This window comes from Condylostylus longicornis, unplaced genomic scaffold (assembly GCF_029603195.1).
Source record: "Condylostylus longicornis isolate FDR11 unplaced genomic scaffold, ASM2960319v2 ptg000033l, whole genome shotgun sequence".
NCBI classification, from domain to species: Eukaryota; Metazoa; Arthropoda; class Insecta; order Diptera; family Dolichopodidae; genus Condylostylus; species Condylostylus longicornis.
The window spans coordinates 1,103,288-1,127,559 of record NW_026578002.1 but is presented as its reverse complement, the minus strand read 5'-3'; the positions used below and the strand labels follow the sequence as shown (position 1 = coordinate 1,127,559).

Sequence of the window (24,272 nt, the reverse complement as noted above, 5' to 3'; positions counted from 1 at the left end):
AATCAAGTTTATTTCGAAATCGGTAATTGAACACCATCGACGAACAGCACATTCCACCGAAAGATTCAAAAGACTCAACACGAATGTCAAATATTTTATAATTTTGTGGAATTGGCATCAGAAATTCACCAAACATATTTCTTTTCTTTTTTTACACCCAATAAACATTTAAAACATTTTTGTTAAGGAATTCGGGTGGAATAAAAAATCACATATGTATGATGTTCATTCAACACATCACTTTTATGTTATACAATATGTCAATACTTGAAATGATTGAAAATTAAATTTTAGAAGACAAATATACAATCAATTAAAAATGTATTATTCGTATATGGGCCATTTTTTCAAATATTAGCTAAGACTTTAATTTTTCTTTTTTTCAAAAAGTTTTTCGTACAAAAAATGATTATAATAATACAAATTTAGAATTAATTAAAAATAAAGATCCAATATCAATATTGCACATTTCCATATTAGGTTGTGATGTCAGTTTAAAAATTCCCAAAACCTAGTAGTTACAGATTTTAATTTCAGATTCCATTATCATTCCAGTTGTTTTAGATTAAAATTTTAGCAGTAAAGTCATTAAATTTTCATATGAAATCTGTGCTTTATCGGATAATTTCAGTCTGCAACAGTCACTAGACTTTTTCAATAAATCCCAGATTTATAAACGGAACCTTATACATCTCTATATCATCTTAAATCTAAATTAAATTGAAATATAATATGTAGTCTGAAATCTGATATTAGAAATATTTTCCACTCAGGTAGAGCTCACAGAAAAGCTTACAGTATAACTTTCTGCAACGATATTATTATGCAAAAGAGTAACTCATAAGTTTTGTTTTTGTTTGCTGGGTTGATTTCTTGTATTTTTCAATTCAGCAGACGGCTGGAAATTGTGAGCAGTTTAATGAACATTGACATTGACAACCAGAAAGAAATCTAAAACAGTAAATGTCAAAAATAATTATTAAATAAAAAACAAAAAATGCTGTCAAGTCAAGTTTTACGCTACGCAGTCCTCCACAATCCTTTTAGAAGAACAGGTGTATAAAAGTTATCATTGAAATATTTTGTATATATCAATTTTTTCGGGGGAGAGAAATTTAACAAATGAAAAAATGAAATTCTCATTAGAAAATGTAAGTTAATTTATTTGCAATAAAAATATAAAAGTTTTATTAAAAAAAAAACAAATTTTGTAGTTGCAAAAAAATGTTCAAAGTGAATTTAATAAAATACGTGAAGCAATAAATGTACGTGAACAACTTTTATTGAGACAACTCGATGTTATTTGTAATTCAAATCAATCCTATCTCAATAAAAATAATATTGCCACCACAAACTCAATTTGCCCCACTCATGACCTAAATAAATCTAATGGAAATTATAACAATGGAAACAATGATATTGATGAAATAAAATTTATTTCCGATACTGAAGCTATTTTAAGTTTAATAAGAAATTTTGGAAAGTTCAACCTTGAAAATGTTAATGTTAACTTTACAAACTTACTTTATATTAACGAAGATGAACCTGAACACGATACCCCCACGATGGTTAAATGTTTAGAAAATGTAACAAAAATGACAAATATTACTATTACAACACCAAGTACTACAAATAGAACGATTAATGGTGTTGGTGTTGATGTTGATTATCATGACGAAAATATTGAAGTTACCAAATATTTAAATGATAATAACGAAAACGAAGAAAAGGTTGTTATAGATTTTTCTAATAATAGAAAATTTATAACAGAAAATGTATCAAATTTGAATGAATCTGTTATAAATATTACATTGAACGAGGCGAAGGAATTAATTGAAAAATCATCAAATGCTCTTCAACCAATGGAATTGGCAAAAAGTAAGTAAAATTTTATATCGGAAAAGGAAAAAGTTAAGCTAATAATCTTGATTTTGAATAGAAGTTTTTTATGTATTTCGCATTAAGCAGTTTTGAATTGTTTTACTTTTTTTTTTTGGTTTGCGTTTATCATTTTGGAAATATACCTAAGTATAAGACTAAAGAAGTTTTTTACACAAACATACAAAAAATTTATAATTATGAAAAACAAAAATACTTTTATTGTATTTCACACTATGAGCTAATTTAGTCTTAATGTCCTTTGTTTCATATATTTTAGACAAAGAAAGTACAACTACTTCAAGCGAGCGAACAAAATCAATAACACCAGTCAGTGGAAATCGTTCTATAATCCCATCGACAACTTCTATTAGTAATGTAACTAAAACGACTATAGAATCAAAAAAACAAAAAAAGTCACTTAAACTTAAACCAAAAATTACAATCAACAATTGTAATGGAGTAATTAATTTAAAAAATATTTCAAGTTTAACAATCAATTGTGCTAATAAGGATTTAATGAATGTTAATCAAACAGTATCTCAAAGTGAACCGATTAACGATGAAGACTCTATAGCTGAATCCCAACAAATTTATTCAGTTACAGAAAATGGTGAAAATTCTGAAAATGATGAACTAATATCAGAGGAATCAGAAAATAATACGACGTTAAATGGATCAAGTACCACAACAACAAAAGATAACGATAATTATGTTAACTGTGAATTTTATAATCGTTTAATTGCTGAGATCAAAAATACATTAAAGCAACAACAACATCAACATGCTAAAGCACATGCCCATGCACATTCAAGCAATGTTCATCACAGTACTGATGACGCTGAAAATAACAATTCAAATGATAATGAAAATAATAATTATATTGATCCAATACATGTTGAAGAACTTCAATTGAGCGCTGGAGAATCTTCAACTACATTAACTACATCAAATACAAATAATACTTCTAATACAACTAGAAATAGTTCAATAAAAAGCAAGAAACTATTGCTAAAAAATCTTGAAAATTTAAAAATAATTTTGGAGAAAAATGAAGATGATTCATCAAATAATAATGAAGGCGGTAGTAATAAACAACCAGGACGTCCAGTACAAATTGAACAGTGGCTAGCAGAAATTATATCTGAAACTGAAATTGAACCTATGTTAAATTCAGAAATTTTAGAATTAAGCAAAATACAAAGTGGTACACTAACAAGTACTTGTGGTAAAAGTAATGCATCGACGAGTTAAATTAATTATTGAAATTTAAATACATAATGAAATCTGAAATTAAGTATGGTAAGTATGTAATATTGTTTTTATGTACTTCATACTGGTACTATAAAGATTTAAAGGTGACTTTAGGTACACATTTAACATTTAATAAAATCAAATTCACATAAAAAATATAAAAAAGAAAAAACTACATATTATTTCAGACTTTATTCTTTTTGAATACGTGTAAACAATCATTCCAAAAAGAAAAACGAAATTTGGAATTAAGTTATTTTATTTTAATGAAAATAATCGGTTTTTCTTTTTTTTCTTAAGACTTCCAAAAAAAATAGTCATAGCTTTTTAAAATACATTCAAATTTTTTAATTACGTTTGACTAAAAATTTATATTATAATATAATATAATGTCCAAAAATTAAGACTTGAAATATAAACTTTGTTCATTTTCAATTTATTATTAAATATTTTATTACCTTAAGACTAAATTTTACAAAAGAAAAATAGATAAAATAAGTGAAATACATGTTATGTATGCATGGATTTTATTAAAATAAGCGAGTAAAATAAAGTTCTATTTTTGTTAATTACTATATTTAATAATATTATGTGTATCTGCAGTTGCAGGATTATTACATATGATGATTTAAAATATAACCGTGTCATTTTATTTACAAATAAGACAGCTTTTGAATTTCTAAGGCGGATAACTTATGAGTTAATGAAAAAATTTATTTAAATAACTATTAATGGACTTAAGTTTTTTTTGTATAAAATTGTCTAAATGATCATTTATTATGTAGAATTGGGAATATAACCATTTCTTATAAAATTAGTCAACATTTGAAACATAATCAAGTAACAATTCTTATGAATTTAAAAAAAAAGAAAACTACTGAATATGTAAGTAATTTAAAAATAAAATGTATTAATTGTCTTTACGTAAAAATATTTTTAATAAAGTATTTTTCTTTTTCTAAAGTAAAGAAAACGAATAAAATATTAATATTATAAACATCGAAATTTAAACTTAAAAAAATAACAAGGAAAGTAAAAAAAATTTATAGCATGAAATAAAAGGAACAGAATCAACAAGATACAAAAGAAAAGGAGTAAAATAAATCGAAGGATAATATCACACATTCTTAATGAATTTCTAATTTCACATCCTCATTCATACTTTAGAAATACTTTAAACTTAAATAGACTCAAATACCAAAGCATAAATTTTTAACATATTTAGCAAAAATTTTCTATTAGCAGATTCTAATTACAAAATATGTTTATTTATAAAATGTTATTGTCAATAATATAGAAAAATTTATTTTTTATTGCAAATTTACTATTAGAGTGGTAGAACATTTAATAAAAACTCAATTTATTTTGTTGTTATAAAAAATATAAAAATAAATTTTTAAAAGAAAATAAAAAAAAAGAACACATTTTTATCATCACATCAATTAAAACTCCAATTTTATATTTTAAGAATAAGAATTACTAATCAAACATTTTTGTTAATAGAAATTGTTTTACATTTTGTAACACTAGTTAATTGCAAAATAAAAATCAAAACGTTCTTAATTAAAAAGTGTGTGTAAAAATTCTTATGTACTATAAAAAAAAATTATAAAAAAAAAATAAAATATTTATGTTATTCTCTAAGCAAAAAAAAATCAATATATTTCAAGAAATAAAAAAATAATCACTAAATATATATTTTTTTTTACTTGTTTTACTTTCCGGACCCTTAAATATTTCAGAGTTATTAAGGACCTATCGTGGTATGTCACTTATGTGTCATATAAGTTTATAGTACACCAAATTTCAGTTTATTCATCATTCAAAATATAATTCACATTGAAGTAAATGTAAAATACATTCTTCACACTTAGTGTTGTTTTTTCAAATATACCAGGATAGAAGAATCTTTATAAAATTTTTAAATATTTTTCATTTAATTAAACATTTCTACCCAAAATACTATTTGGTTGTAAGAACTGACAGTTCTCTGGTATTTCATTTTGTCCAATATCAAACATAATCATAGTGGGATTTGGAACCAACAAAATTCTAATGTAATACATGGGAATACACTTATGAAAACAGCTTAATTTCAAGCTCAAATACAATGTTTTGTATATTGTTATAACCATGTGTTCTGGTTCAGCACTCAACCTAAAATTCAAATCTCAGTAATTCATAATAAAAAATTCTTTTGAGGATTTACATAATAACTTTGTAGATATTTTTTCATAAATAAAACAGAAACTATCATTTTATTTAAAACATGCATTTTATTTATCATTTGAATTAAAATTTTTTGAATTCATTTTGTAACTTAAAATTATAAATAAAACCAAAAAACTGAAAATACTTTTTTTTTCTGCTTTTTTTACAATAATTATAGAATCTTAAACTTAATAAAAAAAAAACACATTCAACTATTTTAAGGAACACAGAATTTGTTATTACTAAAATAATATTATTTTTTTCATTTTACTAAATTAAATTTTAACAAAACTAATAATTAATTTTCTATTCTTACTCAAAATAAATCGAAAAAAAAAAAAAAAATAATAAGAAATTAAAAAAAACAATACTAGGATATCATCAAATGATATAAGCTCCAACAATAATTTAAAAATTTAAATTTCTCGATTCGATCAACATTTGGAAGCAAACTTTTTAAAATAAATTTGTCTGTTTTATTTATATATGACATTTTTGTAGTGTCACAGTTACATGAACAATAATTTTTTATATCCATTTGAGATGGTCATGCCAAACTGACTTGATAGAATACCCATTCTTCCATAAACGACGGTACAAATGCTTTTGCTGTCGTAAATTTAACTGGTGGTTTCAATAATTTCAATTGATCTTCATACATTCGTAATGATTCAGGACAGCTACTACCATTACCATGAGTTAAAAATTTTCCATCTGGTTTTAATATTTTAAAAGAATGCTCCAAAATTGATCGTATAAAATCCCATATTTCACCAGTTGGTGTTTCTGATATTGGAATATCAGTTAAATCACCAAAAACATAATCAAATTTACGTTCTTGTTGTATAAAACGTTTCATGTAATCCATACAATCACCAACAATTATTTCATAATTATCACCTTTACGTTTTTCAAGTACATCACCGCATATCGAATTCATATATTTATTACATGCTTGCATTACCAATTCATCAATTTCCAACATAACAACATATTTTGGTTCCTCTTTAAGTAATTCATAAAGTAATGCTCCATCACCGCCACCAAGAATACATATTTCTTTTCCCTTATAATTTTCAATGCCTCGTTGCATTAAAGTTTCGGTGTAAATTAGATCTACATCAGCAATATCTAAAATTAGTAAAAAAAATTAATTAATATTTTATATTGTAAAAATAAGTATGGCAGGTATTTACAAATGTTTTATTAATTGTATGTATATATATGTAATAATGAAATCATAAACATGACTACATTTGTTTGATAATATTCATTTGAATACAAGATTCTTAAGGTGCTATCCTAAAATTCTAAATGAGGGGTGTGAAATTTTTCCATTCGTTTTATTAAATTGAAAGTGTGAGTTAGGCTCAATTTGATGGTTTGTTTTGATTTATTGAATGTTTTTTCAAATTTTATTTACACTTTGATGGCAATATTTAAACTGTACAAAAAAATTAATTAAGAAATTTTGGAATAATTACTCGTAAACTTTTAATAGTCTCTACCATATGACTTATTTATACAATTTATAAACAATAATTTTTTTTTATTTTTATCATACATAATGAATTTTCTCATAAATAAAATCGAGCAATTGGATTTTTCCCATCCTACACCCCTACGATGTAAGGCGTACGATGATAGTATAAAAATAATTTTAACAAATATTTCAGATATTTAACTAACAAGTTTCCCAAACATAATCATAATAAAAATATTCTTTTATTTTCGTGTTTAATAGTATTGTTAACAGTTTATGTTACATTAATAATTTAATCGATTAATGTTATGTTAAAAACAAATAAGAACATGTAAAATATAGGGTTGATATAAAAAAAAATGGTTTTTACACGAAAATATGATGTAGTTAAAGAACAAGTTTTATATTTTTATATAATCAGGTCAAATTGGTAAAAAAAAAAAAAAGTCTAGTAATTAAAGCAAATACACATTAGTATACTTTTCTCTTGTATGATAAACTACTGAAAAGTAAACAATAAAAAACAGACAGAATCGAAAATAAATTTGTCTTCTTTGGTTGGAAGGCAATATAGTCTTAATGCCTTTCATAAGCACATAATCTATCTTTAATTTTTTAAAAGTCTCAAGTAATTTTACGTTTTACATCTCAATTTCTCTAGCACAGATCAAAATTTTATCATATTTTAAAACGCAATCTAGTCTATATGGACCCGCATTTTTGTTTTTTTTTTGACAAATTTTGATTCCTGGATTTGAAATCTAAATAATGGTCCGATTTGAGGTCTTAGCCTTAGTAAATAGAACCCGAACTTGATAAAGAACTCCTTAAAATTTGTGTTATAAAATTAGATTATTAGTAAATATTATTTAATATTAAAAATTATACTTACTTTGAAGTTCATCAAGTATCAACATATTTCCCAATGTCTTTGAATGAACAATTTGAATTTTTTGATATTCAGAGCGTTCCTCGAACAAAATTTTATCAATATCATATTCAATGATACGTTCATCTGGAACATTTTTAATAACAAAAGAAAACAAAAAAAAAAAAAAAGGAAAAATACAAAAATTATTTTAAAATTTATTTAAGAATATTTTTTTTTTTTAATTTTCATAAAATTTTCATTAATTTTTCAATATTATTGCTTTAATTTTTCGTTTATTTCACGGAAAAAATCTTTTCCTCTTAAAAATAAATGAAAATTTTAGAAAATTATTTTAATTTTTATTTAAAAATTTTAAAGAAAGTTAATATTATTTTTTTTTTAATGGATATTTTACAAAAATTAAGCTTTAATAATTTTTAATATGTAATCAAATCTATAGCAATAAAATTAATACCAATGGTTAATTTCAACATTCCATAAAATATGGGAAAAAAAACTCTTGTGAATGATAAAAAATTTTTATATGCTTGTTCCCCATTTAAAATTTTGTAATTTTTTAATTATTTAAACAATGTTTTACAAATTAATTATTTTGATCATAAAATCTTAATTTTAATATTATGAATATTGTTAATAATTTTTTTTAATTGCATTATGAATTTCGTATTAAAATCAATTTTCAATACTTTTATTGGAAATTCTAAATAAAAATTTTACCCAAGTAAAATGCATAACAAGAGGGGTTATGCGGAAAGCCCTCTATCCAACATAAGAAACATTTTAAATTATTTTGTAATTAATAGAAAAAACCCTACATATATCTATAATAATTTGGAAAACGTAGTATTTTATTTACCTTCTTTCAATTTACGATATACAATTTAAATATTTGTAATGAATATTATTACAAATTATTTCAAAAACTTTTGAATTGTGGAATTGAGGGTTTTCCTCATGAGCCTTTGATAATGTATAGTTGTTATTTTCTATATTTAATAATTAATATGTAAATGATTTTTGTTTTACATGAAGAAATAAATAATGCACACCGCAGTCATGATTCAATGTGGTCAAAAGATTGTTATAATAGAATAATTTAAGCAAATATTAAATGGTACCAATCATTTTTTTTAAATTATGAAACCGAGTATATGTGTGAGTATTAATTTTATCATTTTCCCACTTATAGAATGTGTGACACTTAATAATTGAATGATTAAACAAATTATGCTTATATTTTCTTATTTAATTAAGAATTGGAAATTATTTCAATTTTATTTTTTGAAATAACCCTAGTTAATGCATTGTGTATTATATAATTTATAGTGATAAACAGAAGACAATTTTTGTAATTATACAATAGAACTAATTTTTTTGAGTGGCGCTGTTTTAAATAAAAAAAAAAACTTATTGCTCAATAGCGACCCTATATCAATTAAGAGGGCTTCCAGGATCAACAATAAATTTAAAAATTTGAATCTGACTGACTGAAACTAAGAAAAATTTTAGAAAATTGAAAACTTTTGTTGAAATATTTTAATCTTTTAGAATTATTTGAAATATTTTTTAATTTTATTATGATTTTATTTAAAAAAAAAATAAAATTTGGCAAAATTACCTTAATCATAATAGTTTCGAAAATATTTAAAACATTTTAAGTACATACATACATATATTTATGTTTATATTTTTATATACATATAGAATTTTAAATTATAAAATATTTATAGTAAAATGATTAATTGAAATAAATCTTTTTCTAATTTTTAGCTTATAATTTTGGCTTCTATTTGAATTTTGAAATTTTTGTAAATTTTATTATTTACATGAAAATTGTGGCTATATACTCAATTATATGAATACAGTTCAATTGTCTAAATTAATATTGTCAGCTTTTGAAGGTCTACATACTATACAATTTGGAATTTATTTAAATTTATAGCATGTTTAAATATATTTTTTTTTGCTATATACATATTTGAATAATATTTATAAATGCATTATAATTTGACCTTTAAAAATTAAATATATAAATTTATCTTAGTATATATGTATGTATGAGTCTAATTCATTTTAAGTAATAAAATTCTATGGTTCTAGGAATAAAATAACTAAGTCGAAAAATAATTTGCTTTGCTTAATTTAAATTGTGTTCATGCTGATTAAGATTTAATTTTAATTTTCTGTTTTAATTAGATTTTTATTTTTTCAATGAATAATTTTACATATCTAACAAAATCAGATAAATTTTGGGCTTAGTATATAGAGATCAAACTTAAAAGAATTCAAATCGATTATGAATTTTTAAATTTTAAATAAAAATGAAGTAAATTCTTTACACTAGTGTCTTTAATTTTGAAATTAATTTTGGTAGATTTACGAAATTTAAATGAAATTTTATTTTGCAATAAAATGTAAAAAATCATTAACTTGTTAAGCGATTAGTTTTTCTTAGACAACTCGATTAAGTGTGCCGAATTAATTTCTAGCGAAGACGCGTATTTACGAAATTTTATTAAGAGGGAAATTTTCGTTTTTTGCTTAACTTTAAATTTCATAGCGAATGCAATTTTCTTTTTCGGGATGACGCACATATACGAAATTAACTAAAAAATGAACTTTTGAAATTGACGCATAAATGTACAGCATAATCTCTTAATAGGTTAAATTCGAATTAGATAGTTATTACTTGCGACCACAGAACTTTCTAATTTAAATATGATTTTTTTTAAAATAATTATTTTAAATTCACAATTAAGTGAGTAAATTGGCTTCGATAAAATTTTTCATTTAATTTTAAATAATTCATATTTGATTACATATTTTTTAATTAATTTCAAGTTGTTTTTTATACATTTTTATTTATACATATTTTTTTTTATTTTAGTAAAAATATATTTAAAAATTATAAAAAAATTAAAATTAAATTAATTAAAAATAAAATTTTTTTGATTACAGCAACTTAATTTTAAATTGATGCTTAAAACTAATAAAAAAATATTAATGGTTTGTACTTAAATAAAATATGAATATAAAAAAAAGAAATATTTCTAATATTAAATTAAATACAATTAAAAACTAAAATTATATTAATAAATTAAGGGAAGAATAGGGAAAATATTATTAAATTTTAAAATTATGTTTGAAATTAAAAACAAAGAAATATAAAATAAATATTTAGATAGAGAAATAGAAAAAAAATAAAATGTTTAAATAAAATTTTATCGAATTACCTGATGAGGGAAAATACCTAGGTAGATTGCCTCGTTTTATTGGCGGCAAAATTTGTCCATTTAAAACTTTTAGTTTCTTTGCCAAGGTATTTTCGAGTCGTTTTGATGTCTAATGTGATTTTTTTTTTTTTTATTTGATTTTTTTGATTTGAATTGTGATAAATTTAGAAGGATACATGAAATATAAATAAAATATGAAACAAAAGGAAAAGAAAATGTTTACAAAAAAAATTTTATGATTTAAAATGGTAAAATTTTAAATTTTGATTTTATTTTCAAATACATATACATAGGCTACATATTTAAAATTTCGAATTAAATTGACCAAAATTTTTTTTATATAATTGATTCCAATTTCGTTTTTTCGGAAAATTTACAAAAAATATTTTACAAGTACTAGCTATATTTAAAGAGTGATTTAAAATTTTTATTTAAATAAATTTAGCAATTTTATTTTAAAAAAGCTGCACGTATTTTTGACAAAAATGTTACAAAACAAATTATTTATTAAGATTAAAATTGTGGCAGTGTTCCGTATTGTCAAAAAATTTTGAAACCGCCTTGAAACCGTAATTAAATTCAAAACTAAACACAATGGAAATGCGTTGTCAAACAAAAACGAAGGTTTTTTGTTTACTTTGCATGATCCAAATTTGTATTTTTTGACATTGACATATCTTTTTAAATTGACACTATGAATACTATTATCATAATCCTTTAAATTTTCAGCCTATTGCTAATTTTTTACATTAAAGTTAAGGAAGGGAGCTTACAAAAAGCGTCCAGATACTCTGCGTTTCACAAACTTATTTTATACAATTCAGAATGTGTAACATTGTAAATATTTATTCAAATACAATATGGAACGTGATATATTACGGAATACTGCCTTTATTGTATAAGCTACATTAATTGAAATAAAATAGCGTAAATATTTATGAAAAATAAAACATTAATCATGGAAAATAATTAAAATTAGGATTGTAAAAATTAATAAAATTGATTAAAAATTTTTTTTGTGTTAATGAAAATTTCGATAATCTAATCATTTCTAATCATTTAATCAAAAAATAAATAAACATTATTTCTTATTTTATAAATTTTAATTATCAAACTGAAAAAAAATTATTATAAAATATTTACGTAATAGAAAAAAAAAAATTATTAATTCTAAGTATTCAGTCATCTTTAGTGTACTTATAGAATATGAAAATTTTATTATAAACGTGATTAAAATGAAATTTCCTTAACAAAAGTTAAAATTTTTGAATTAAATAAATTAAATACAATTTTTATCTAACAGGGCTTCCATATTGTCTCTGTATAATTCGAGATTAGAATTGGCTAACTAACAACTACCAATCAGTTATTTTTACTGTTTTTATTTTAAAATCATAAGACAACAATACAAATAATAAAAATTCTTATTGAGACTTAAGAAAACTCAGATTTTCATAAATTCTTCCATGGTTCTTTTAAAAATCGAGTTTGCTATAATTAGAAATTCATGAATTAAATCTTAAATTTTAACAAAATTTTATAATTGAAAATCACTCTTTATATACTACTACTAATTATTTAAGTAAATAAATTGTGATATAAAATATATATATATATATATATATATATATATATATATATATAAAAGTATTTATGTATTAAAAGTAAAACAATGCTACACTTATAAAATTGGGTAATTGGGTATGCTTTAATTTAAGTTCAAGGATTGCCAAATATTCTTCAAATTTAACTGTTGTTTTCCATTTTTTCTTTATTTTAAAAATATTTTATTTTTCCTCTTTTGATCTTCTTTGTCCAATTTAACACTAATTTATAAATTATCAAAAATTGTTATTTTAATTTAAATTTAAATTTAAAAAATTTCAACTTTAATTTAATCTTTAATAAAATAATAGAATTTAATTACGTATATTAATTTTTTTTATATTCAACAAATAAAAATAATTTTTTTTTAAATTTTGCTAAAAATATAAGCCAATACTTTTTTTTTTCAAACTGGCAAGCCTTAATTTTATTTGTTTAAATTTTTTTCTTATGTGATGAAAATACCTTTAATGTGAATTGCCAATTCTTAGTACAGAAGAAATTAAATAAAATACAAAATATTTCATAAATTTCAATAAATACAAAGCAATTGTAATTATAAAAAAAAATAAATTAATGATCTCAGAATAAAATTAGTTTAGTTTAAAAATTTTTTAATTAAAATCATGCTTCTTTATATTATTTCAAATAAATTAATAGAAATATTTTTTTATGCAAATTTTTGATTAATATTTTAGAATAAAATTGTGAACTGCAATATTTAAAAGTATATAATAATAATATTAAATGAATGATTTATTAACAGTGATTTCCAAATTTAATGAACAGAAAAAAAATCTTCCTTTGTAACAGGTTAAAGTGTAATAGTTAATTAGCGGCCCAAATTATTTGAATTTTACAATATTTCGAATTTCGATTTGAATACAATTCACAAGATAGCATAATATGAGAATATAAAATAAAAAAATAAAAATCTTTTGATGTTAATCACTAAGCCGTGGGTCAGCTAATTGCACTTTTTCTTAAAATAATTGCAATTGATACAAAATATCTTTAAAAATGTTAAGCTATGGTAAAACTTATTTGAAAATTACAAAAAAAAATTGTTTATCTAATTAGGTATTTGAAGATTTTAAATGTATTTATGTACATTATAATTTGTGGATTGAGTGATAAAACAAAAACCCTAGATTTACAAACTGATTTTCTTTAATTTTATGATTTATTTTAAAGATTATAACAATTAATTTTCATGCTTAAGGTTCTGCCCCATTAAAATCTTTCGTTCACATATTAAAAATTAATATTTTCTTAATTATTATTTTAAATTGGAAAATTTTGAATAAATTTTTAATAAAATGGTTGAATACGAAAAAATTTTGATTAATATTATATAAGAATATAAAATTAGATTGTGTTATAATAGAAAATTGTTATACTGTTGCATGTCAAAAAATACATTTTAAAAAAACATTAATTTTTTCAAATTAAAATTTTTTGTATAATTTTCTCATCTACTTGGTAGACTTGATTTTACATAATACTTGTTGATTATTAAGAACAAATTATGTGATAATATGCCATATAACAAAAAAGAAATCAAATTTTATTAAGCATTTTAATACAATATTAAGATGGACAAAATTAAAATGGATTTATGTTAAAAATAATAGTATGTATAATAGTTTTGAGACAAAGTTAAATTTTATAATACTTAATAAATTTCAGAAAACCGTGGTGTTTACAATATAACGAACAGCTAAATTTTGTGAATTAAGTATTTTATATTTATAGCGAAAATCAAAACACGAATATTTTCAAAAATAATTTTACATTAATTTTTTGTTATTTGTACAAATTTTAATTAAAAATAAACATAATTTTCACTTGATTTTAGTACATGCGTATGTTCTTATTGTATAGATGTTTGTATTCGATATAATGAACAATTCCGACATTATTATCGTTCGTTATATTAGAATACCACTGTATTCATTCTTCTTTTTTATGAATAATTCGAGCAAATTTAGATAATTATATTTAGATACAAAAAAAAAAAAATTTGTCTATAAAATCATTATTTGAATTTTACCGTTTAAAATTTAAATTTTATTCTTAAAAAATTAAATGGGAAATATTCAACAATTTCATTTCAAATTTAAATTTAATACGAGCTTGACAGAACCCACAAACAAAAATATATTAAATTTATAAAATATAACAAAAATACATTTTAATAAAAATAAAGAAAAAAAAAACAACAAATATGAAAAGCAATTTCACATTTTTTTTTTTAATTTTTTGGAAAATAATTATTTTTAATGACTGATGCACTTACCCTAAAAAAAACTAATTATTTAGTTTGATTATACTTATTGTTTTTACTAAAATTCTTTACAATTTAAAATGATAAAAAATTGATGATATTTAAAAAAACAATTTTAAGGTACAATATGAAATTAAACATAGAAATAAAGTTGAAAGAATTAAAAATCAACAAAAAAATAAAAAAAAAATTATATTAAAAACTGAAATACAAGGAAAAAAAAAATATAAGTAACCAAAATTACTGCTCTTTTTTTTTTTTTGCAAAATTAGATTTTTTTTTTAAATTTTTTTAATTTTTTTGTTTTCTTAAGAAATTTTCTGACCTGTACTAGTTAAGTAAACATCAATCACTGCACCCCTTTTAATTGGAGGTAAATATTTTGATCGAATTGAATTTAGTTTATTATGTATTAAAATTTCCATAGCTCTGATGTTCTGTAAAAATTTGTTTTATTTTGCTTTTTTCGTTTCCTTTTTTTTTTTTTTATTTTATTAAAATTAACAAAAAGAAGGATTATGAAGGACATTGAATGAATTCTTAAAGTAAAAACAAGATAAAAATTTTAATGGTAAAAGATGAAAAATTTCGTTTTTACATTTTTAATGATTTTTTTTTTTATTTTTGTTTTCTTCAAATTTATTGGTAAAATGGGAATTATAAGAATACATTAATTACTATCCTGGTTACTATTGAAGAAATAGGTTCTAATATTATCAAGACCTACTTCTGCAACAGTTTCTAATAATTCTATGATTTCAATAGAAAATCAAATGATATACCAAATTTGAACCGATTTGAAGTAGTTCGAAAAAAATTTTTTGATCTGATGGCCTTATACTATGTTAACCAGGACAGTGCATTAATAATTTTTAAAAATATTAATGTGTTAATGAAGAAAAAAAAAACTAATGCTTTATTTTGAAGACAAGCTTTCATCAAATCTGAATTTAAAATAATTTTTTTTCATATTAAAAACAAAATTATTTACATGCAATCAATACCATATTTGTTATTAAATAATTTTATTTAAAAAGGAAAGTTATTACTTAAGAATTTGTAAAAAACAAAAACCCAATACAAACTCGTAGAGTACGAGATTTAACATTGTTTTTGTAGAAATCAGAATTTTTTTTTAAATTTAAAACCTATTTAGGTATTCTAACATAAATTTAATTATTATCAATAATATTAATGTAAATAATTTTTTTATGACCTAACTTTGCAAAACATATTTTTAATATTTATTTTTTAAGACTATAGAAAATTAAATATACAAATTATTTTTTAAAATACTTCAATTTTTATGAAAAAAAAAAAACAGGTTTAACAAATTGTAAATTTGCCTATAAAATTGGTTTCATGAGAATTCATTTTTGATTTCTATTTAATTTTAGTAAAATAGTACTTTATGTCATTAGTAGAATCTTATAATTTAAAAATATTTTTAATTATAATACTTATTGTAAATTTTGTAGGAATCATTAAGTACAAAAGGTAAAATATAGCTAGAAAATTTATTATCATAATTATATTCTAAGTACAAATACGAAGAAATTATTTTATAAAATAGAATTCCTAATTAATTGCCAATATTAAATAGTAGTTACTTAATTAGTTATATCTACATAAATCTTATCGATCTATTAATAAATTTGAGTTTTAGAGTGGTATAAAAATATGAAATAATATGGAATATAATACAATATTTGTCGCTGATTCAATAATATACCGGGGAAAACACTTTCCTAAATTGAAATACTTAAATTTAATTAAAGTATTAAAGATTAAACGAGATACAAATCATAAAATTATATTCAAGTAAATTAACAAAAAAAAAAAAACAAAATACTTTTAATGTATAATAAATATTTAAATAAGTTATTTGAAAAAAAAAATATAACAAGAACTTTTCTGATTAAGGTATCTTAATATAAAAGTAAATAGTATTAGTGAAATATTTAATAAATATGAAAAAACAAAAAGCTTTTATTTATAATTCTTTATTCAAAATTTACATACAAAATCTCGGATTAATAAGAGAGAACCAAATAATGCTGTAAATTTTTAACTTTATATATACCTTAATTACAAAAACAAATAATATTTAGATTATGGGCATATACTTAAAATATAAGGGCATCATTCAATGTTCTATATGAATGAAAAGCTTCATGAATTAAGTATACATAATTCATACAAAATATTAATCTAATCATGCAGCAAATTAAACAATAACTTTACAATTTGTATTTTAAAAATTAAAAGATGAAAAATAAAAATTAAAATTTGGTATATTTAAAAACCTCTTTTAAATTAGTTAAGAATTATCAAAATACACGGATATATTAATTTTTTTTTAAAGTAGGTAGGTATTCAAAAATCAATGATTTTAAGAAAAATGAATGGCTTAAAATGGATGGTTTTCATAAATGAGGAAAGGTTTAGGAAAAAATATTTAAATTAACTTTTAAGAAATTAAAAAAAAAAAAAACAAATAACCATATAAGGTTTATTTTTAAAATTTTCTTAAAAGTTATGAAACTTTTTACAAAAATCAGAGAGAAGAAAATTTTATTACAATAATAAAATCTATTTTAAAATAGGCAGAACCGTATAGATATTTCAAACTATTTCATGTATATAAGGAGACGAATACCATCTTTTACAGATATGCATAAGTCCTTCTTTATCACATTTCCCACAGGAAAAAGGATCAGAATAAAAATAATATTCGAGTAATTTAATATTCGGATATCTAAGATTTATTTTAATACCGAACTAATCAATATTGAAATTTATACATACATACAAATATCAATGTATAACTAAAATTTCTAGTTTCAATACTATATTAACTAATAAGAGTACCCTAGGTAGAGGTATCTAATAGAATATCGAGAGACGGGCTCCTAATAGAAAAAGGTTTTATAATTATTTATATAATAGAAGCGATAAGTAAATATTCGAAATTGAAAATATATAGAAAATCAGAAAATCGTTAAATATAAAACGAAAATGGAAAATTAATTATCAGGTAAGTATAGGAAAGCAATATTTTTTGTTCTAGCGCATAATTAATATTTTGTTAGCACGTTATTCTTAAATTTTCAAGGTTTTTATGCGATAAAAATATAAAAAAAAAGTACTTATACCTACATAAATTTCTAATAAAGTTTTTCTTTTCTAACAAAAGTAAAGCAAAGCGGAAGTAAACTATTTTTGTATTTGGGAAATTATCACGCATAATCGTATTTTTAGAAAACAATAATAATTTATTAAATTTCATATTTTAAAATATTTGCATAATGGGAAAAGAAAACACCTATTAAATTCTTTCAATTACATATTCGATAATCAAAAATAAACGCGATGTTGAATCGATTTTATTTGAAATTTAAGAAAGATTTAATTCAGATGTAAACAAAAACAAAGTTTCACTAAAATCTCAATCATGTTACACTTATATTTGTGTAGCACATAATTCAATGAATCTATCTATCTGACTCTTCGTTGTTCAAGAAGTCATCAACATTAAAATCAAAATATTTTCTTTCTCAATATTTTTTAACTCACACAGATACGAAACACGTGCGCTTTATCATATTTTATAACTCGTTTTCTTTTTATTAAACTTATTAATATAGTTATAAAATTATTTATATATGTGCATAAATTGTACGAATATTTCTGCTTTTAGAAAGCTTTTTGCTTTGCTTTTATTTTAAAATTTTCCTGAAAAAAAAAATCAATAACCTAACTCAACGCTTTTGATTTTGTTTCGCCATTGACCTTCACTTTTCATTTAAAAAAAATTTTTTTTTTTTTGCCCTTTTCTTGAATTATATTATTTTGCCTATATATGTATGTATATTCATACATAATACCTATCTATTAAATTAAATCATATTTTCTTTTGCAAAATATTACAGCATTATAGAAAGAAAAAACAAAGATTTTGTAATATATTGTAATTCTGCTTGGCTATTTTTAGAACTTTCAAGATTTCTCTTCTAAATATCGTAGCAATTAATGTGTATTTATTGTAAGCACATTTATTGATTTTTCCAAATAACTTAAGGTATAAAATGAAAATTCTCCTTAATTACATCAAAATTAAGTTTGGATTCTTCAGCATCCTCAAGATAATATTCAATATTAATTGTTATTAATCCTTGGTTGTAGAATCGAATTGTAATTAAAATTTTATTTTCAGATAAAATCACAAAATATCCATCAACAGTATGCATGTCGTAAGTAAATTTTAAATCGGAAAAAATCCTTTCCAATTCAGATCTAATTAGTTTTACTGCATCAGCACGTAACGAATCATCTCCAATTCGGCTTGGATCAATTGTAAAATCGAATAAAACAGTGTTAGCCGACATTTTCAAAACAATTTGTTTTCTTTAAAAATTTCACTTTTTTTTTAATACCGACAAATTATCACTTTGAACTAGAGAAATTTTCTACTACCGCCTTTTCACGTAAATTTTTTTTTCAAGCAACCAAGGACAACTGTCAATGTGAATGTCATATGCTTTTTTTTTCTTTTGCAAATTGTTACCCAATAAACAAAAATACAATCGGTTAACCGTTTCAAAAATTAAGTTCTGAAATTGTTCTGAAATTGAAAATAACGTTTTTATTTAGTATTGCCATATTACATTTATGTTCATGTTCTACTATTCAACAATGAATTTTCTTTTGTCGCTCAAATTTTTTTTTTGCTTACGTATGTAATTTTGCACTTTTAGTGTAAATATATGAATCTGCGATTTGTACAGAATATACATGTAATAGATAAAATTCAAATGAAAAAAAATTTAAAAGTATAAAGAAAAATGTACTACGTTTCAAGTAAAGGTATTAATAAAATATTTCATGTTCGGAATTCAGCAATGCATTGGCGTGTGAACACAATTATTAAAACATTTTATAATATCTCTTCTATAGTTGCAAGCAGATACTTACAAGAAAATTTTAAATTAAGAAAATAATTTGAAATATTACTGATGTCTTACTGTCTGCTATTTTGAAAGACCGACAAAATTAATCACTTCTCTCAGTAAACGGTCGCTGTTTTTAAAACGTTGAAAAGGTCTTTCTAAAGAAATTTGTTTTATATGCGAGTACGGTCATACATGAAATTTGCCTGAAATGAATACGTTGCGTTAGTGACTGACATTGAATTTTATTGCTTAAAGCTTAAGTAAATGTTAATAAAATTATAAAATATTTGAAAATTGCAACATGAAAATTGGCAATGCTCAGAAAATTGTTAATATATAGAATAAAATAACCATAAACAATAAAGATAAGATAATACGTAATAAAATGAATTCTATCATTAATGAATTTTAAGAAATTAATAAAATATCAAAAATAAGAAAAATTTCCGATGTTCGAACTAAAAATAGAGAAAGCCGTAAATTTTATGTTCTGTTATGTTTTCAAAAAATTTCACTAAAAAAATTGTACAAATGGTCACTCTGAACTATAAAGTGAAGAAGAGAAGAAAGGTTACTTCCGAATGGCTTCATTTTAAAAATTTTTATTTGGTGGATAAAAGTACAAATTGTGTAATTAATTAATATTTATATAAAGGGAAAACTTGAATGAATTATGGCACAATGAAATTATGTGTGTACAAACATAAGATGTGAAAATTTATTGGAAAAAATAAAAATATTGCAAGAACGCGGGAGCTGCAATAAACTTAATAAATCGGACTGTATTACTTAATTGAGCTGGTTTTGGTTTGCTGATTGTCGTTACTGCTTTCATAATCAGAGTGAGAAGCTTATTATATATAGATACATTTACAAGCATGTATATATTTTAATTTTAGTTACATTTTTTGATAAATGGACTAAATATCTCTGTTTCTATACATATACATATATCTAAAACTTTCAACTATAATTTTTACATATTTTAGGAAACGGCCCGTGAAATGATAACGGTTTTAAAGTTTCAGAAGTTTATGTTAATTTTGTTAATATGTATATGTATGTACATACATATTTAAGAAAAAGCAAGTAGGTACCTACATACATACATACATTACCTACCTTAAAAAAAGCGATTTTGAGGTTAGTTAGAAATAATAAATAGGTTAAGAATTTACAACAGAAATGTTAAATTGCTTGCCTATTGTTAATGTAAAAGATTTTGAATCTTGTAATTAAAGATTCAATTCTTACTGTTATCTAATTAGCTAAGAGTGGATAAATTCAAAATACCATGAACATTTTGTATTCTCATCTAGGGTACACTATTTTTAAATATAATTGATGGATCTCTTCATTCCTGGTTTTTTAAGAATGCCAATGGCCCTTTTCAATATTTTCCTTTCCTTATATTTTATTTTTTTCCAGTATGTATTTTATTTGTGTAGGCTTAGAAATTATTTTAATGGCACGGTGTATTTATTAAGTGTTACAAATTAAAATTTACTTTACGCCCGAAAATGATGCATGTCTAAATATTAATTTCGGATATTGATTGTTAATAAGTTTATCAGTTGAAAACAGATTTAATTCACATTATTCCTATTATATAATTTTGATCAGAGATTTAATCCTGAAATGTTGGTAGGCATAGGTAGGTAGGTATTCAAAGGTAGGTAATCTAATAGGTAGGTAGGTATACAAAGAAAATAGGTTCTTTTTTTTTTTATAAAAAATTCATTTTATTTTTAGTGAAAATTAAGTATGTTTATAAAAAATTAATATAAATGTTAAAATTTACATTTAAAATGTGAATTTTTAATTCTAAGTCTTACAAACAATATTTTTGGTTTCTTAATTTAATTTTCCTAATGTTAATTAAATGTAAGTGTAAATATTGAATTAAAATAAAAAGAAAAATTTTATTATTGCACTTTTCGATTGCCCCTTACTTCTATTTAGAAATTCACAAACACAAACATTATTAATTTATTTATTACTAAGTAAATACATATAGTAAATAATATGTAGATACCTACTTAAAAAAGAAATCTTTGTATTTAAGGATGATGTATGATATGATGAGGTTCATGATGCAAATTTACATTGGCATAACTGGTGGCACCATGATGTTCAATGTGTTCGTGTTCATGTCCGTGTTCCTCTTCATGTCCATGCTGATATCCATACACTAAAAAGTGATTTTTTTATTACATAATTCTATTTCAATAAAATTATCATATTTTAGACTTTACCATGAGGGTGTTGAGCATGACCAACTCTTTTAACATGTGCACTAAAACCAGTATGTTTATCTGAACTGTATTCAACAACACGTTTTGTGCCATCAGGTTCATGAATTTCATATCCACCTGAAAAAAATTTTAAAATATGCATTTATTATAACTCTTTTTTTAAATTTTGTGTTTTTCTAGAAACATAAATTCTATATTTAGACGAACAACAAATTTTTGAGTTTAAACAGTGGACAATTTCAATTTGTCTTTAAGTTAAAAATTTGTGTCTTTTAAAATGCAATAGAAATGTAAAATTTTTATAATTTTACATTTTCAGAGTACAATGTAGAAAGTAAAATGTGTCAAGTTAAAAATAGACTTGGAAAGATTACATATTATCGTAATAATAGACTTACTAGAAATCATAAATTCGAAAAGCTTGGTTATTTCATTGGAAGAAATTCATTAGATTTTGCAATAATTTTTTAAGTCAAGAAATATGTACTTATTATTCATGTTATTAAATTCTAATACATAGCAAAAATTTTATTTAATGTATTTAATCCATTATAGTGAAGCTGCATATAGAACGTTTTTAAAAATTTTGATGTTGCATTTGAGAAATTATAAGGTTCCTAAGAGTTCTATAAAAATTTAAGTACGTACCAATAAACCATTTTTAAATGATTTTTTAATAGTTTAAGTATTTATTTTTAAATGTTTCTGGCAAGTATTTTTTATTTCCTTTTTAATAATTAAGGAAGTTTAAAAATGAATTTATTGATGTTCTTTTGATACACGAATTCCTTAAAATGCGGTTTACATAAAGGTTTTGATTTTTTCAACACGACTAATTGTCTTAATATTTATTTAGTTACTAACTTATTAATTCATTACATTTTATTTGAAATAAATTTGAAATAAATAAAATTAAATATTCAATAAAATCTTAAATGAATTTAATAGTAAAAAAATATTTCAAACGCTCTTTATTTAATTTTTTGTTTCCAAATTTTAATAACAATTTTGGCAATCGATAATTTAAAAAATTGGTAATTTAAAAAATAATTTAAATGCAAATTAATTTTCACTATATTCATAATCACAGTTTTATTTATATCTGTTATTTAGTTTATCTGTTGTAAATTGACTTTAGAAGTGTATTATATTTTGTTCCAATTACTTATCAAGATTTTTATATTTTTTACTAATTATAATCATACCTTTAACAATATCACCATCTCTTATTTCCCATTGATTTTTACTATCACCAGTGTGGGCATCATGCACACCATAATCAAATTTATATTTAGGATGTGCATGATAGTCATGATAATCATTATGATCAATATGCTCTTGATGATGTTCTCCAGCTTTAATTAATGTAAATATTGAAAGTAACATAAAAATTAAGAATAATCCGAAATTGAAACTTTGCATTTTTATATTCACTTTTTCTAATTAATTTTTAATTTAATATTTTTTATTTTTTTCTATATATAATTTTATTATTGTGTTTATATTTCTTTACTTTTATTAAAATATTTTTTTCTAATATTTTATTTTTTTAATTATTCAAAAATAAAATTTATTATTTGCTTTATTTAAATTTTTATATGCAATTATTATGAAAATTATCACAAAATTAAGGTTATTAGGTGATTATAATGTAAATAAAATAAAGGTAAATCAAAAAAAAAGAGAAAAAAAAATTAAAAATAGGTTTTAGATCTGGTTGATGCAGCACTTTAAGATCAACTGACATACCAATTCCTAATTTCCATGAGTTTATATATGCCGTGGTCTCTGTTAAATTTTAATATAAAATAATAATAATAATAAAAAAAAAGTTACAAATATTGTGTAAATAAAAAAGACAACTGTTTATAATACAGTTTTAGTAATAATATTTTAAGTGTATGTATATATAACGGTATATATACGCAATTAAAGTGGAAATTATTGCATTGGTAAATCTCTTACCTTCAAATTTGATCACCAAAAACCTCCATTTATTTATATATGTTAGTGCTTTTGTATACTTAATTATTTTTCTTATTATTATTACAAATAAGTTTTTTTGTTTTTTTTTTTGCAAGTATTTTTCACTTATCTTTGTTTCACTTTGATTGCAACATATGCACATTTTTAATACAGTAAAATCGTTAAAAGCGTTAATTTTAAATATAAAAAGTTAGAAAATTTTTATTTCTCTTTTGTTTTTTCTTTTTTTATAATTT

General features: G+C 21.8%; 3 protein-coding genes across 4 annotated transcripts; 1 reads left to right on the top strand and 2 right to left on the bottom strand.

Annotated features, from left to right (window-relative positions):
- The first annotated feature begins 1,013 nt into the window (after positions 1–1,013).
- Positions 1,014–3,333, top strand: LOC129608664 (putative uncharacterized protein DDB_G0277255). Its single transcript, XM_055520321.1, has 3 exons — positions 1,014–1,151; positions 1,215–1,878; positions 2,159–3,333. The coding sequence occupies exons 1-3, from the start codon at positions 1,131–1,133 to the stop codon at positions 3,130–3,132; spliced, it is 1,659 nt and encodes a 552-aa protein (XP_055376296.1). The 5' UTR covers positions 1,014–1,130; the 3' UTR covers positions 3,133–3,333.
- Positions 3,334–5,574: 2,241 nt separating this feature from the next.
- Positions 5,575–19,361, bottom strand: LOC129608654 (spermine synthase). Of its 2 annotated transcripts, none has more exons than XM_055520311.1 (4): positions 18,953–19,361; positions 10,952–11,060; positions 7,719–7,841; positions 5,575–6,474 (listed from the first exon to the last, which is right to left on the bottom strand). In XM_055520311.1, the coding sequence occupies exons 1-4, from the start codon at positions 19,229–19,231 to the stop codon at positions 5,891–5,893; spliced, it is 1,095 nt and encodes a 364-aa protein (XP_055376286.1). In that variant the 5' UTR covers positions 19,232–19,361; the 3' UTR covers positions 5,575–5,890. The 2 variants fall into 2 exon arrangements, with proteins under 2 accessions (XP_055376286.1, XP_055376285.1); XM_055520310.1 differs by lacking the exon at positions 10,952–11,060 and adding an exon at positions 15,169–15,280 and having other exon boundaries at positions 5,580–6,474.
- A 2,284-nt stretch (positions 19,362–21,645) lies between these two features.
- Positions 21,646–23,484, bottom strand: LOC129608608 (adult-specific cuticular protein ACP-22-like). The gene is made up of 3 exons (XM_055520237.1): positions 23,256–23,484; positions 22,051–22,167; positions 21,646–21,986 (listed from the first exon to the last, which is right to left on the bottom strand). The coding sequence occupies exons 1-3, from the start codon at positions 23,470–23,472 to the stop codon at positions 21,856–21,858; spliced, it is 465 nt and encodes a 154-aa protein (XP_055376212.1). The 5' UTR covers positions 23,473–23,484; the 3' UTR covers positions 21,646–21,855.
- Between the last annotated feature and the right edge of the window lie 788 nt (positions 23,485–24,272).